Source organism: Lagenorhynchus albirostris, chromosome 16 (genome assembly GCF_949774975.1).
Source record: "Lagenorhynchus albirostris chromosome 16, mLagAlb1.1, whole genome shotgun sequence".
Classification (NCBI taxonomy): Eukaryota; Metazoa; Chordata; class Mammalia; order Artiodactyla; family Delphinidae; genus Lagenorhynchus; species Lagenorhynchus albirostris.
In genome coordinates this window covers 56,922,034-56,935,253 of record NC_083110.1, presented here as the reverse complement: position 1 = coordinate 56,935,253, position 13,220 = coordinate 56,922,034, and the positions used below count along the sequence as shown (strand labels likewise).

General features: G+C 37.1%; 1 protein-coding gene across 2 annotated transcripts in view; it reads right to left on the bottom strand.

The window, feature by feature from the left end:
- SLF2 (SMC5-SMC6 complex localization factor 2) overlaps window positions 1-12,398 on the bottom strand; it is a 39,611-nt gene extending 27,213 nt beyond the window's left edge. The window contains exons 1-6 of one of the 2 annotated variants that reach the window (XM_060126294.1): window positions 12,112-12,398; window positions 9,439-9,482; window positions 8,204-8,928; window positions 6,800-6,857; window positions 1,609-2,597; window positions 551-621 (exon numbers count right to left, since the gene is read on the bottom strand). In XM_060126294.1, the coding sequence (XP_059982277.1) occupies window positions 551-621; window positions 1,609-2,597; window positions 6,800-6,857; window positions 8,204-8,928; window positions 9,439-9,482; window positions 12,112-12,251 (2,027 nt within the window). In that variant the 5' untranslated portion in view covers window positions 12,252-12,398. Of the gene's footprint in view, window positions 1-550; window positions 622-1,608; window positions 2,598-6,799; window positions 6,858-8,203; window positions 8,929-9,438; window positions 9,483-11,519 lie in introns of those variants that run through there. The other variant, XM_060126295.1, reaches the window with a different exon arrangement.
- Window positions 12,399-13,220: the final 822 nt, after the last annotated feature.

Genomic DNA, 13,220 nt, shown 5'->3' with positions numbered 1-13,220 from the left:
TAGAATAGTCAATTTCATAGTAACAGAAAGAGTGGTAGTTGCCAGGGGCTAGAGGGAGGGGAGAATAGGGAGTTATTGTTTAATGGGTATAAAATTTCAGTTAGGGAAGATGGAAAATAAAAGTTCTGGAGATGGATGGTGATGATGGTTGCACAACAATGCGAATGTATGGTAATGCCAGTGAACTATACATTTAAAAATGATTGAAATGGTAAATTTTATGTTATATATTTTTGTCACAATAAAAAAAATACAAAAAATTTCTACCCACACTTTTGATCAAGAACTTCAGCTACCAGATACCAGCTGTGATAAGTAGAAAGGAATTCATACTATTAATTAATGCAGTATGCCATAAAAACCAGGATCTTTTGATTCAGCCTGTAAATAAGAACACCTTATTTCTAACATAGTTGACAGCAAAACTGTTATAATAGCACTAGCACAAAATACATGCTAATTTCTCATGTTTTTTTAAGGTAAATTAAAAGCCAGCCATACAAACAAACAGTATGTTAAATTTAGCAAGACAGTCACGATGCCAACCTACCTTTGTGTGTCTTCCATCTCCTTCACTAGACGCTCTAAAGTATTTGTGTAAGTTCCACTATGAACATGTTCCTAAAACAAGAAGAAAATTTGGCAATACTTTATAACGTATCTTAGTAGAAGAATTGGGATGTTTTAAATTATTCAGAAGACTAAAAAATATTTTCTATTTCAATAACCTGGGCCAGGAGGATATCTTTCTTAAAAAGATAATTTTCACCATCATGCTTTAAATCTAGAATTTTGTACTGCAGGCAATTTGATTTTACCATCTATTAGGAAAGGCACTACTTATAAAAACCCTGCTAGCCTTAGGAACTGACTGTTAACACCCAAGGGCTCCATAGCTACCCTGTCTTTATTTTTAAATTCTATTTTAGTGGAATTAAACTACTAATTTTTAGGTGTTACCATGAAACATTAACACCTTCCCCACCATATTTTACACACATGAGAATTTAATTCAGCTTATTCCCAAGATAGAATGAAGCACTTTATAAATAAAATTGCACACCACAATTAACAACATTTCTACACTCTACCTTCATTTACAGCAGTGGTCTCCAAAGCAGGGGGTGTGCAAGGTGATCCATTGGGGTGCAGGAAGAAAATAATAGAACTTCTATTTATATGGAACTTCTATAGAAACTCCAGTAGAACTTACTCTATTGTAACTTCTATATAACTTATATAGGAAAATACTTTTTTCTTCTTCCTTTCAAATTCTGTTTTCTTCATATGCTTCAGAAAGTACATAGTAGTATAGTAGTACAGGTATATAATCTATAGGTATACATATATATTGGGGTACATGCTCAAAATTTTTTTTACTAATAAAAGTGTGTGTGATCAAAAAAAGTTTGGAGACCACTGATTTACAGTTATAAAGCTGAAGATATGGGAAATCCATTAACCAAAAAAGAACTATACCACTTTCAGTCTAATTATAATTGTAACAAACAGTGAATTTTAAAGTAAGTTCTAACAATCTATCCCTCGTTCACTAGTCAATCCATCTTTCTCTCTTCAAGTAAAGATAAATATCATAAAACTACTTACTGTATAGTCTGATGACTGAGATCTAAGCCCCTTAGAAAGAGCAGGAGGCTTTCCTGTAGTCGCAGGAGTCTGACTGAAGTTCAAAGCCATTATTTCTTCCAGTGATTTTAATGTTTCCTCTTCCTCATCACTGTCTAGGTTATAACCTAAACTTTCTTCATCACTATCAAAATCACCCCTTAGTTTTCTTTTCAGTGCATTGCTACCTGCATTGGAATTTCCTGAACTCTCTTTATCTGAAGGGGCTTTATCTGAAGGTGCTGTTGGGCTCGGAATACATGGCACAACTTCCAAAGCAGCCGGGGGAGACTTTGTAGGAGTGCCATATTCTGAACGCAAAGATCCCCCACAAATTTTCCCTGTAGATACGTTAGAATCAGCCTTATTAGTCTTTGCTTTGTGTTCCTTGTGTTTGGAGGACTCTGTAGAATGCCCAGAACATTCTTTAGATGAGGAACGCTCTTTATCTTTTTTAGGAACTGGAAGAGTGCAATTTTTAGCATTTAATGGAACCCGAGAGGAACCAGCACTTGGAACATGGGAAAGTAAAGGTAGAAGTTTTGTCTCCTGTGATGCCACAGAGCTAGCAGTTTTATTTTTCTGAAGGTTGCTAGCTTTTTTAACTGCAGACTTTTCCTGAGGTAAAGGTAAGTGGGGTTTCTGTATCTTAGTCTCTTTGGTACTTGCCACACGAATTTGGTCACTATTCCTGGAAGAATGGTGCCCAGTATTTGAAGGTGTCAAGCCTGCAGAGGAGCAATCAGCTTCTTCATTCGGTTCCTTGGATATATCTTCCAAGCGCAATACACCACCAGGTGTCTTCAGTGCAATATGCTTTATAAATTTTTCTCTCTGATGTGGTCCATCAGGACGCTTCTCAAGGAAGGACTCTTTTGCTTTTGGCATTATAGATTCTCTTGTGCTTTTCAGATCTGAGTCCACAGAGTTCCTTTTTCTTTTGTCAGGGAATTTATTCTGCTTAGAGCCTGCTAAAATTTAATTTTTGCCAGATTAGTGAAAAGTATACTTTCCTATCTTATTAAAGTTTATTCAGTAAGTGTCTAGAATACCCTGACAAAATGTTTAAATTCTAAAAGTTTAGGCTGAGATTATTAACCACATATGGAATGAGGAAACAGAGTTAATATTTTATTTATTAACTGATAAATACTAGTGTCCACGAAATTTAGTCCAAAGCTAATGACAAATGCTCATTTTCATTCAAAAGCTATTAAAAGTTTACCACCTAAATAGAATTAGAGGTGTTACACCCCAAAACACTGCGTATCTGTAACAAGGAAAGGATCCTAAAGGCACTTTTCCTCAAAGTGCATATACTCTTTCTTAGACTAAAGCCTACCTGGTTCTAGAAATCTAACACTTTTACATCTAAATTTATAGTACCTTAAAACACATACACAATAACTAGTTGAAGGCAGAAAAATTTTAATTTCTCAATTAAAAAAATTCCCCTAAGTCTTTTTCCCTACTATTAAATTTTTTATTCTTTCCCATGTATCCCTCTAGTCTTCAGCTGTGTTATAGGTTGAACTGTAGCTCCCAAAATGATATGTTGAAGTGTTAACTCCCAGAACCTCAGAATGTGACCTGAATTAGAAATAGGGTCTTTATAGGGGCAATCAAATTAAAATGAGGTCATTAGGGTGGGTCCTAATCCAGTACAACTGGTGTCCTTATAGAAAGAGGAAATTTGGACATGGAGAAAGACATGCAGGAGGAAGATAATATGAAGACACATAGGAAGAAGATGCCACGTGACTGGAGTGATGCACCTACAAGTCAAGGAATGCTAAGGATTGTAGACAAACACCGGAAGCTGGAAGGGCAAGTAAAAGGAGTGTCCCCTATAGTTTTTAAGAGAGAGCATGGTCCTGCTGATAACCTTAGTTTGGGAATTCTAGCTTCCAGAATCATGAGACAATAAATTTCTGTTGTTTTAAGCCACTCAGGTTTAGGTACTTTGTTATGGCAGCCCTAGGAAACTAATACAACCTGTCTCTGTGTTAGGAGCTCCATCCAGAAGCATGTATATCATCCAGAAGCACATATATTTGAGTTAACCAGTTTTTTTAAATTTCTGTGTTTAAAAATGTGATGTTTCATTAATTCACTCTTAAAATTTATTATTCATTAAAAATTCACTATTTATATAACTAGTATTCTCAAAATCAAATTTCCCTAAATCAAGTTCTTTCTGCACATGGACCGATGTCCCCAAATTCTTAACAGCTTGATTTAAAAAACAAAAACCAAAAAAACCTCAAGAGTTAAGCAATTATTTGCATAACCTGATCAATACATACTCTGGAAAACTCAATTTATAAGAATGAAAAATCAATTAATAAACAAATGCTCCTATCTATATTCTTCTACAGATATTTTTATTACCTGAGAAATCATTCCATGCCCACTAAGTTTTCTGGGGTTAAATGTCTTATAAAAAAGGACAGAGGTCCCTTATAGGGCAGGATGAGAAATCAGATAACTAAGAAAAAGAGAAGACTTACACTGATTATCTTAAGTTTGGGGGTTACAAAAAAGCTACAGAGCTGCTAATTTGAGTTTTGCTCCATTTCCTTAGAGAAGTCAATTTATACACAGCTAGTAATGAGGGGAAATTCCTGCTTTGTTTAAGAAGTAAAGACTTACCTAGGAGGAAAGAAAAACTGTGGGCAAAGTTTAGGAAAAATCAGCTTATTATTATTTTTTTAAAGTGGACGGTGTTTTTTTGTTTAATTAATTTATTTTATTTTTGGCTGCATTGGGTCTTTGTTGCTGCGTGCGGGCTTTTCTCTAGTTGCAGCGAGCAGGGGCTAATCTTCACTGCCATGCACGGGCTTCTCTTGTTGCAGAGCACAGCCTCTAGGTGCGCGGGCTCAGTAGTTGTGGCTCGCGGGCTCTAGAGTGCAGGCTCAGTAGTTGTGGCGCACAGGCTTAGTTGCTCTGCAGCATGTGGGGTCTTCCCAGACCAGGGCTTGAACCCGTGTCCCCTGCACTGGCAGGCGGATTCTTAACCACTGCGCCACCAGGGGAGCCCGAAAAATCAGCTTATTAAGAGCTTTTAACATCTAGTGTTAAGAGGAGAGTGAACTGGTACTACAGGTCTCCTTTTGCAAGCTCTCTAGGGCAGTAATGTAACTGTAAACGTTTCATGATTCTTTTCATACTTCTTGTACAACTTGTAGGCTGAATGTTTGTTTTACAACACTTCAAATATCTATTAATATATAAAATACTCAGATAAGATAGGGACTGAATTTGTAAAAAGAAAAAAAGGAGAACTCCACATGCTCAATAGGGGATTGGTTATTAATAAATTATGGAATAAACTAGGGAGGGATTAAGTTGGTCCTCAGAATTCAGCCGAAGGACAGGGCTCTGGAAGACCAAAGAGCTAAATGCCTACACTACCAACATTTTTGAAATCCCTGAACTTGTGTGTGATTAATGAATGTGTGATTATGTATATCACCACAACTGTTAAGTGTAATTAGCAGTAATATAAATAAAACATAATATTTGGATTATTAATATCTATTCATTATTTATCTATCAGATAAACATTGTTCATGTTATCTAGAGCGAAAAATCCCCTTATGCCCTTTATATTCTGTTGATATTCAACAGAAGTATAAATGTATGTTTACTAAGATTACAACACCATAATTATTAATGAGGATTATGAAAACATGCAAACATATTAGAAATAAAAATACAAGTGAAGGCAATTATCTTAAACCTGCCTCTGAAAATGTGTAGAAAGCATCCTTTTCAAGCAGTGTTCGAACATGCGGGAAACAGTATATGGGAAACTACTTTAGTCACCACTGATGAAATCTGCAAACCCATGAACTGAAGAGAATTTTTATCTTAGTCATTATCAGAGAAAAAAATGCTGAACAGCTGGGTGGCAACACCACCACCAGTGGTCCCTTATACTAGCAGAGCTAGCCTAAAGATATTTTGTTTTCCATTCACCTCAGTGCAAAGTGATCATTTATATAGTGTTACAAATATGTAACACAGTACAGGAGCAATCTCATGGCTCATGGCTGAGAAATTATTGTTCTTGTACTATAATGTCAAAATCCACTAAAATTTGATCACTAAAACCAACAATACTGTAAAATTTTTTAAAATTAAAAAACAACACATAAAACCTCAAATTTATTCTTTTATCCTAGAAGGTCCTTCTACAATAGTAAAATATGATTTCAGCCTTGGCTGCAGATGGATTTTAAGACTCAAGATCACTTGGTCAAAATGCAGTACACCTCTAGAATGTATAAAAAACAGAGTTTTACATGAAACCTGAAGAAGAATGAGTCAGAACTGTCTCTCTGTACCTGCTTTTTCATCTCTAAAAGTAACCACCTTATAAGGATGTGAATCAAATGATTAAAAGCATGGCGCACAGTAAGTGCTCAATAAATGTTGGCTATTATCAGTATGTCCAATGTATCTTACTGATTGTGGAAATTTGTAAAGCCCATTTTTCAAAGTCTGCAGTTATAGCAGAAAAAGAAATTTGATACACCAGACTATTCTGAACAGTTGGCATTTCTGGGGGCCTTTCATTTTCTATGTTATACATTTCTGCAGTGTTTGAATTTTACACTGTTCTATCTTCTAGTTAAAAAGAATACTTTAAGAATTACTGAGTTAACAGTAGCTGTTTGTTATTATGTATTTTCTCAATCAACAGTTACTGAAAGTACAAATTAATATCATGTAGGTGTCCTTGAATTTGATATTAAAAAGGGACCTTTGTATTTGAAAAATTAAGAAACAGTTTTAGACCTTGATAACAGTTTCAAACTTAAACAAAGCATCTATAATATCAAGACCTCAGTCCATAATTCCAAGAATTTAAGATTATGCTTCTTAATGTAGCCAAGGATTCAGAAGTAGAACACTGAGTACCAATATGAAAAGCACATTGTTAGGAACTCTTGAAGAAGGCAGAGAAGAGTCAAGACAAACCACTGTTTACACATACTGAATTCAAGAACTATTCCTTCTGAATATAACATTACCAAACTTTTAACTAATCTGAGACACCGAATTTACCTCTAGGAAGGAAACTGCATATTTAAACAAATTTAAGTAAAAAACAGTTCCATTAAGATGCAAATTTATTTAAAATTCTGAAATTTAATTTTGATTCTACCTGAGGCAGGTTCCCATGAATCAGAAGAGGATCTTTTTCTTGAGAGAGGTCCATTTTCCTATTAGCAAAATGAGAAAAAAATAATTAGGAGTTGGGAGCAGTCAAGAATGTGAACTTTTCTTCATAATATTTAAACACAGATTTCTACTCTGAATAAAACAAGCACCAAATTTGGAGGTAAACCCAAACTTCTATAATAAAATATTTTAAATTCCTAAGTCTTTTCATAAAAATGAAGTACATTTGTATCATATGTAAAAATGTCAGTTTTCATAATGTAAATTTAGGAATTTTTATTAATAGCTCAAGATTAATATTAGAGCACTGTACTGTACTATTATTTTAATAAAGAAATAGCCTAATATTTGCCTATCAAATAGCTACAACTCTTCAACACTTCTGTTTACGTACTGATACACCACCAAACACTGAAATGTTATGAAAATGGACCAAATGTTACTAACTTCTATTGATCATTAGCAAATCTCACTGGTAAAGGCACCAACTTCCTTGCAAACAAACCCATGAGTTTACAAATATAATTTTCCAGCAGTATAAAATACAATTCCATTCACTCTTAGAATGTCATAGTTTGGTTTATTTTTGGTCCATCTGATTTTAAAATCTCATAGTATCTTATCAACATAGCACTTTCTTGATATCTCATCTTCCTTTAGTTGCTCTGTATGTAGAAAAGCTTTCTGAAACAGATGTACTTAACAACTTGACTTTCCAGGGGACAGGAACAGCTTTTATGCTAATTCTCAAAACAGAAGTTTGATGAGCTTAAGATGTATCTGGATAGTTTTCATTATATTCTAAGTTTTCTAAGACCCATACTCAACTACTTAAGACATATAACCTAAACTAGTGATTTTCAAACTTTAAAGTGCAGCGGAATAATCTGGAAGGCTTGTTAATTGCAGATTGCTGGACTCTACTTCAGTTTCTGGTTCATTGGGTTTGGAGTGGGGCCTGAGAATCTCCATTTCTAACAAGTTCCTAGGTGATGCTGATGTTGCTAGTCCAAGGAACGTTCTGAGAACCTCTGTTCTAAACCATTTCCTGTTGTTTTAGATTTTCCATTCCCTCAAGAATCTCCCTTCAGTGTAGCCTAACTTAAAAATGACTGCACTTGTCTACAAAAAAAATGCTTACTTTCCTGATTAAGAAAGATCTTTGTTCCTGGTCTGAAAAAAATTATGGGCAAAAAACAATGCTTTACTAAGTTTGAAGGACAGTTGGAAGGAATTTAATGAAACTAGCTTCTATACAAACTGTGTATCAGTATTTCCCTAACAAAACGTACCAAATTGTTTCTTAACAATTATCAAACATTTTTAGATTTAGTATCTAAATATGATAAAATAGTAGCCAAGCTAATTCAGCATTTATTGCACATACCAGGTTTGAAAGATTACTATTTCCGGCTGTGACATCATTCTGTTTACTCTGTTCCTGCCTTGGTTTGCATCTTCTTCCTATACTAGAGGATTTTAAGGAAAGAGTGCTTGCTGCTGAGAAAGAATTTTCTGAGTTGATTCTCTGCTCCATTTGCTCCCTTCTCAACCTCTTTAGTTCTCTTTCTCTGCAGTAAGAAGCTAGAGACAACTGGAACTTAGCTCCCAGTGGGCTTTCTCCTGGGTGGTGCCTGGACAGGCTGCTCCTGCTGCTAAGACTTCTGGAGCTGTTCTTGAAGATGTCAGCTTCTGTCACCGCGGCCTGCTTTTTAGAATCTGCACTGATTTTGCCTCGATCTCCATCATTCTTCTCCCTGCTATTTTCATGAATGAAATGTGACTTCCTTCCCTCTGGAGACTGATGTTTTTTCTTCGTCTCTTTTGACAAGAGATATGAAGGAGGAACGTATTTTGTAACTGCCTTTGGACATTTGGTGGCGAGTGACACACAAGGCTGACGTGACTCATGTACACCATGATCTCTATGGTGCTCTTTAACACCTTTCATGAATGCCTCTAAGACGGGGCTCTTTTCTGATGGCACCCTTTTGGGTTTAGATCTTTTTGGTGAGGATAGTTTCCTTTCAAACTGCTCTGTCCCACTGATGGACAATCCACTTTCTCCATATTTGATGTTCGATTTTTGTGGAGAATCCAACATATGTCTATCTAAATAGCCAATTAAAACACATACACATTGTATGTTATTAAAAATAGCACAAACTATTACATTTGTATATTTATTATAAATTATTATACTTAAAATATTAAACTATCACAAAAGTTTTCAAATTGATAATTAAATGATACACATATTATTGGGGGGGGAATTTAAGACATGATTTAATAGCCTTACTTTCACAAATCTCCCTTTTGTTACATCATGTAAGCTCCCTATAGCTCCACTTATGAAGTAAGTTAATTTAATACAGAATCGAAATAGTATACATTATGAACATTATTAACTGGAATATTTTCAATTAAGAAAGCGTAACAGCAAAAAGTTTCTTCATGATGTTTAGAACTTGTTTATCTTTGTAAACAACACTGCATCTTCTTTATATTTTCTATTTTGAACACCATGTTTAATCAAATTAATAAGTTTAGAGTAGATTTAAAAATTGACTCCATCTTCCTCCCCAAAAGATCCCACAAAAAATGCATTAACAGTATACATACCTTGTTTTGAAGCTGGTTTGAAGAAATCTATAATTGACTGCTTCCTGAAAATAAAAGCATAACTAATATGGGATCACATTAGCAAATATTAAAACTTCAATAATTCAGATTAAGTGGAGAATATCAGTAGATTTATAGACTATAGGCTGAATTTCACTATCTGGTTTAATCAAGTTCTGACAATGACAATAATGCTTTGCTAAACTGATTATAAAAAATTTTAAAAATTAAATTCAGCACTTCCTGTAGGAGTAAATTTATAAAAGCAGTATTGAGGTTTATATACTCTATTGTACTAAAATGATAAGACTAGAGTGTGGATCTGAGGAATTGGTAGAGTATTTCCTAGGACTGAAAAGCTTGTTGCTATGTGGGAGAAGAAAAGAACTTGAGGGGATCTGATCCTATTCCTTCATATCTCCAGTGCCAGGTACAAAATAATGCTCAATAGATGTTTGCTGAACGAATAATGGAGATTATAAAAACTAAGTAAAACCTGAACAGACTCATAACAAGAGTAGATGGTAGAATGGCAAATATGGGTGATTTTGCTGGTCTGGAGAGGCAGATGAAGAGTGTGCTGGGCAAAAGAAAGAAAGGATCAAGTTCTAACCTTATATTATACTCTTTATACAATACAGTTAATGTTAATCTAAGTAACAGCAAAAACTGGAATGAATCGTGTTTCAAAATCTTAATTTTTTACTAAGAATTCTTAAGATATTTACGAAAATAATGCGTTGCCTGGGAAAAACACAAAACAGAGAAAAAGGAGTAAGTTAACAAGAATAACAAAAACCAAACTTTTAATTTTTAAGGATTTCTGCATCCTACAATGAACACAAAGTGATGTAGGACCATATTACCATAATTTGTATTCTGATTTGTTCATGTGTTTAGAGTTGTCAACTGCATAGAGGGATGTTATTATATGTTGAGCAACAAATCACCTTTCTGGCAAATTTTGCTAAAATGTATTCATTTTAGCTGAAAGAAAATAAGCAGTAGATGAATTTCCCTAAATATTTATCCACTATGAGCTTGGAATGCTCAGAGGAAACTTGAACAATCCAAGTCCTTTGAAGGTTATTCTTCTTCTACATCTTGTACTCTTTACTTGCCACATTAGAATAGCAATGCCCATTCTTAATGGTTTAGTGAGAGTCCACAATGTCTGTTTGAGATGCTGGTAGAAAAGCTAAGCAGCTATGAAATGAATGAGTGGGAATCTATGCATTTTTTTCATAAAATAAATTATATCAGAGGGTAAAAGAAGAAATACTAGAGGTCTGCAAAGGGGAGAAGGATGATGCCTTCAGTTACTGGTTGAATAGACAGACATGAGAAAGGACTAAAAAGCAGCTAATTAACTCAAAACAATACTGAATGTTTTTATGTTAATTACTAAAAGTAACACTGTATCTCTTCCCTAAAGTATTACATCTTTTTGGTTAATACACCTGAGAGAAAAATGGCTTTGGGTAAAACATACAAGAAACCTGTAAAATAACCAGGAATGTGACTTTCAAGAAAGAACAGTCCCCTAAGTTCATATGCACAGAAAGGTCCATTACTTATTTATAACTAAACTAATTATAACTAATTAAAAAATTATTTGTAACAGCACACAAACCCTTATCTGAAACTTTTGGGGCCAAATGTGCTTTAGAATTCTAAATTTTTTTTTTTTTTGGATGCATTATGTAAAGCCCCCAGTGGGGTCTGAGACTGCACCCTATAAGCAAACACATTAGCATTTCTCCAGCAAAACTTACGGGGAAAAAAAAAAAACACACAAAAAACTTACGAACACTTACACCTAATGAGATAAAGACCATCTATAGCCTTCCATTAGTTCTGGTCAGGTTTGGCTGCCAAGTTAGATGTGGTGCCAAACTTACTGAAAACTTTGGATTTTCATAGCTTTCTGAATTAAGATAAGGGGTTGTGGACCTGTACAACAATATCTGAAGATAAATTTACTGTTAAACTTACGTTACAAGCTTTCAAACTTAAAATAAAAAAGACAGTACCAAGTGCGTAGAGAATTTAAACATGTTTTATTGTCAGAGGATGTCATTTGATTAAACTCCCCATCTCATTACATAGCTCCCACAAAATCTTTACAAAAAAATCTGGCCTCTTGGAGAGGCGTAAAGTTACTGAAGGAGAAAACATATCACATTCCAAATCTGCATGTTTTTTAAATTAAGACTTATCGTGCGTAGTGGACTTTAAAGCAATTCGTGGAAGGATTTTCCTCATCACATCTTACATAATATCACCCACAATACAGAAAAGGCTTATACTATTCAACCACTAGGATCAGTAAAACTGACAGCGTACAGAAAACCACTTAATTATGCACTTAGCAGCCAGGGCCCCGGGTCCAGCTAAAGTAAAGGACAAAAATCGCATTCTACCTAAGGCGGGTGGTCCGTAGCCATCCAGGCTGTGGTCACTAGACCAAGAACAGCGTCCCAACTACAGAAAAGAAGACTCCAGCTCCCAGCAGCCCCCGCGCGGAGGCGGGGCGGTGGTTTGCCAGGCCCCGGACGCGGAGGCCTGAGCTCGCGGAGGATGGCGGGAACTGGAAGAGCGGCCGTCCGCAGTCCTCCCTCATATACCCTTGCCCCCGCGACCCGGCCCCTTCTCAAGCCCTCTGCACGGTACCTGTCCCCAGGACTCTCTGTTCTCTTTCCCGCTGCAGCAGGGGCGGTACTACCGGGTCTCAGATGGCAGCGCGGGGGCGACGACCCCGGGGCTGGGGATGAGGGGAAACCTGGCCTAGCGGGCATGCAGCGCCTTGTCATGTCGGCGCCGCTGGCGACGGCGGCATGTGCTGTGGCTGGAGAAGTTGGGTGCGTGGTTGCCGTCTTGCTGCTGGGACTCGGGGAGGCTGTCGGAGCAGAGGTGGGCGGCACCCCCTTCTCTCTTCATGGCGGTTCTCTCTCTTCGGAAGTGACTCCGGTGTGAGCGGGAAGGAACCTGAGGACCAACAGGGGGCGGGTCTTACTTGAAGCGTCGCGTTCTGATTGGCTTGCACGTCGGTCATTCCTGTTGTAGCGCAATAGAAAGCCGCAGCCTCTCAGGAGAAGGCGGGGTTTCGGTGAGGGGGAGGAGAGAAGGAAAACTGCCCCTCGTCACGTGCACAGGGACGGGGGCGCGGGGGGTGGGGTGGGGGCGCCGCAGCCTCCGGGTCGCTTCGGCTTCGGCGGGCGCGTGGGGTCGGGCGGGCGGGCAGGCGCGGGCAGCAGAGCGCGCTGCGGCAGCTGGCGACACCCATCTTGAAGAGTCAAACCCCGAGCTTGGTAGCTGACCTCAATGAAGATGGCCAACAGTTGGGCTTCCAGTGTCACACAGTTGTGCCTCAGAAATCCCCAGCTGTTCATTACATCGTCTCTTTAACATCTTAGGCCAAAGTGCCCTGATGCTGTCACCATTTCCTCGGTAGTCTGCTCAGCCCAATCTGAAGACTTGTTCATTCTGTGAGGGTTCTTGCTAAGTGCTGGGGGTGGCTCCTTTTTCTCTTTTAAAGAAGAAAAAAAACCTCATTGAAATAAAGACTTTTTATTCCACAAACGCATTTTGTTTCTCAGTTGCTGAAATGAGTTATCCATAAAACCTCTGCAGCCAGATTCCTGGGAGATTTCTGAAAGGAACATAGGCTCAGCTTTCAATTACCCATGTTAAGTGTGGAGAGCATAGGTTAGTGAAAACTGCCAGCAGCCTCCAATCCCCCTTTGCAAAGGGCTTGTGCTTTGGAGGCTGTTAGCATTTTC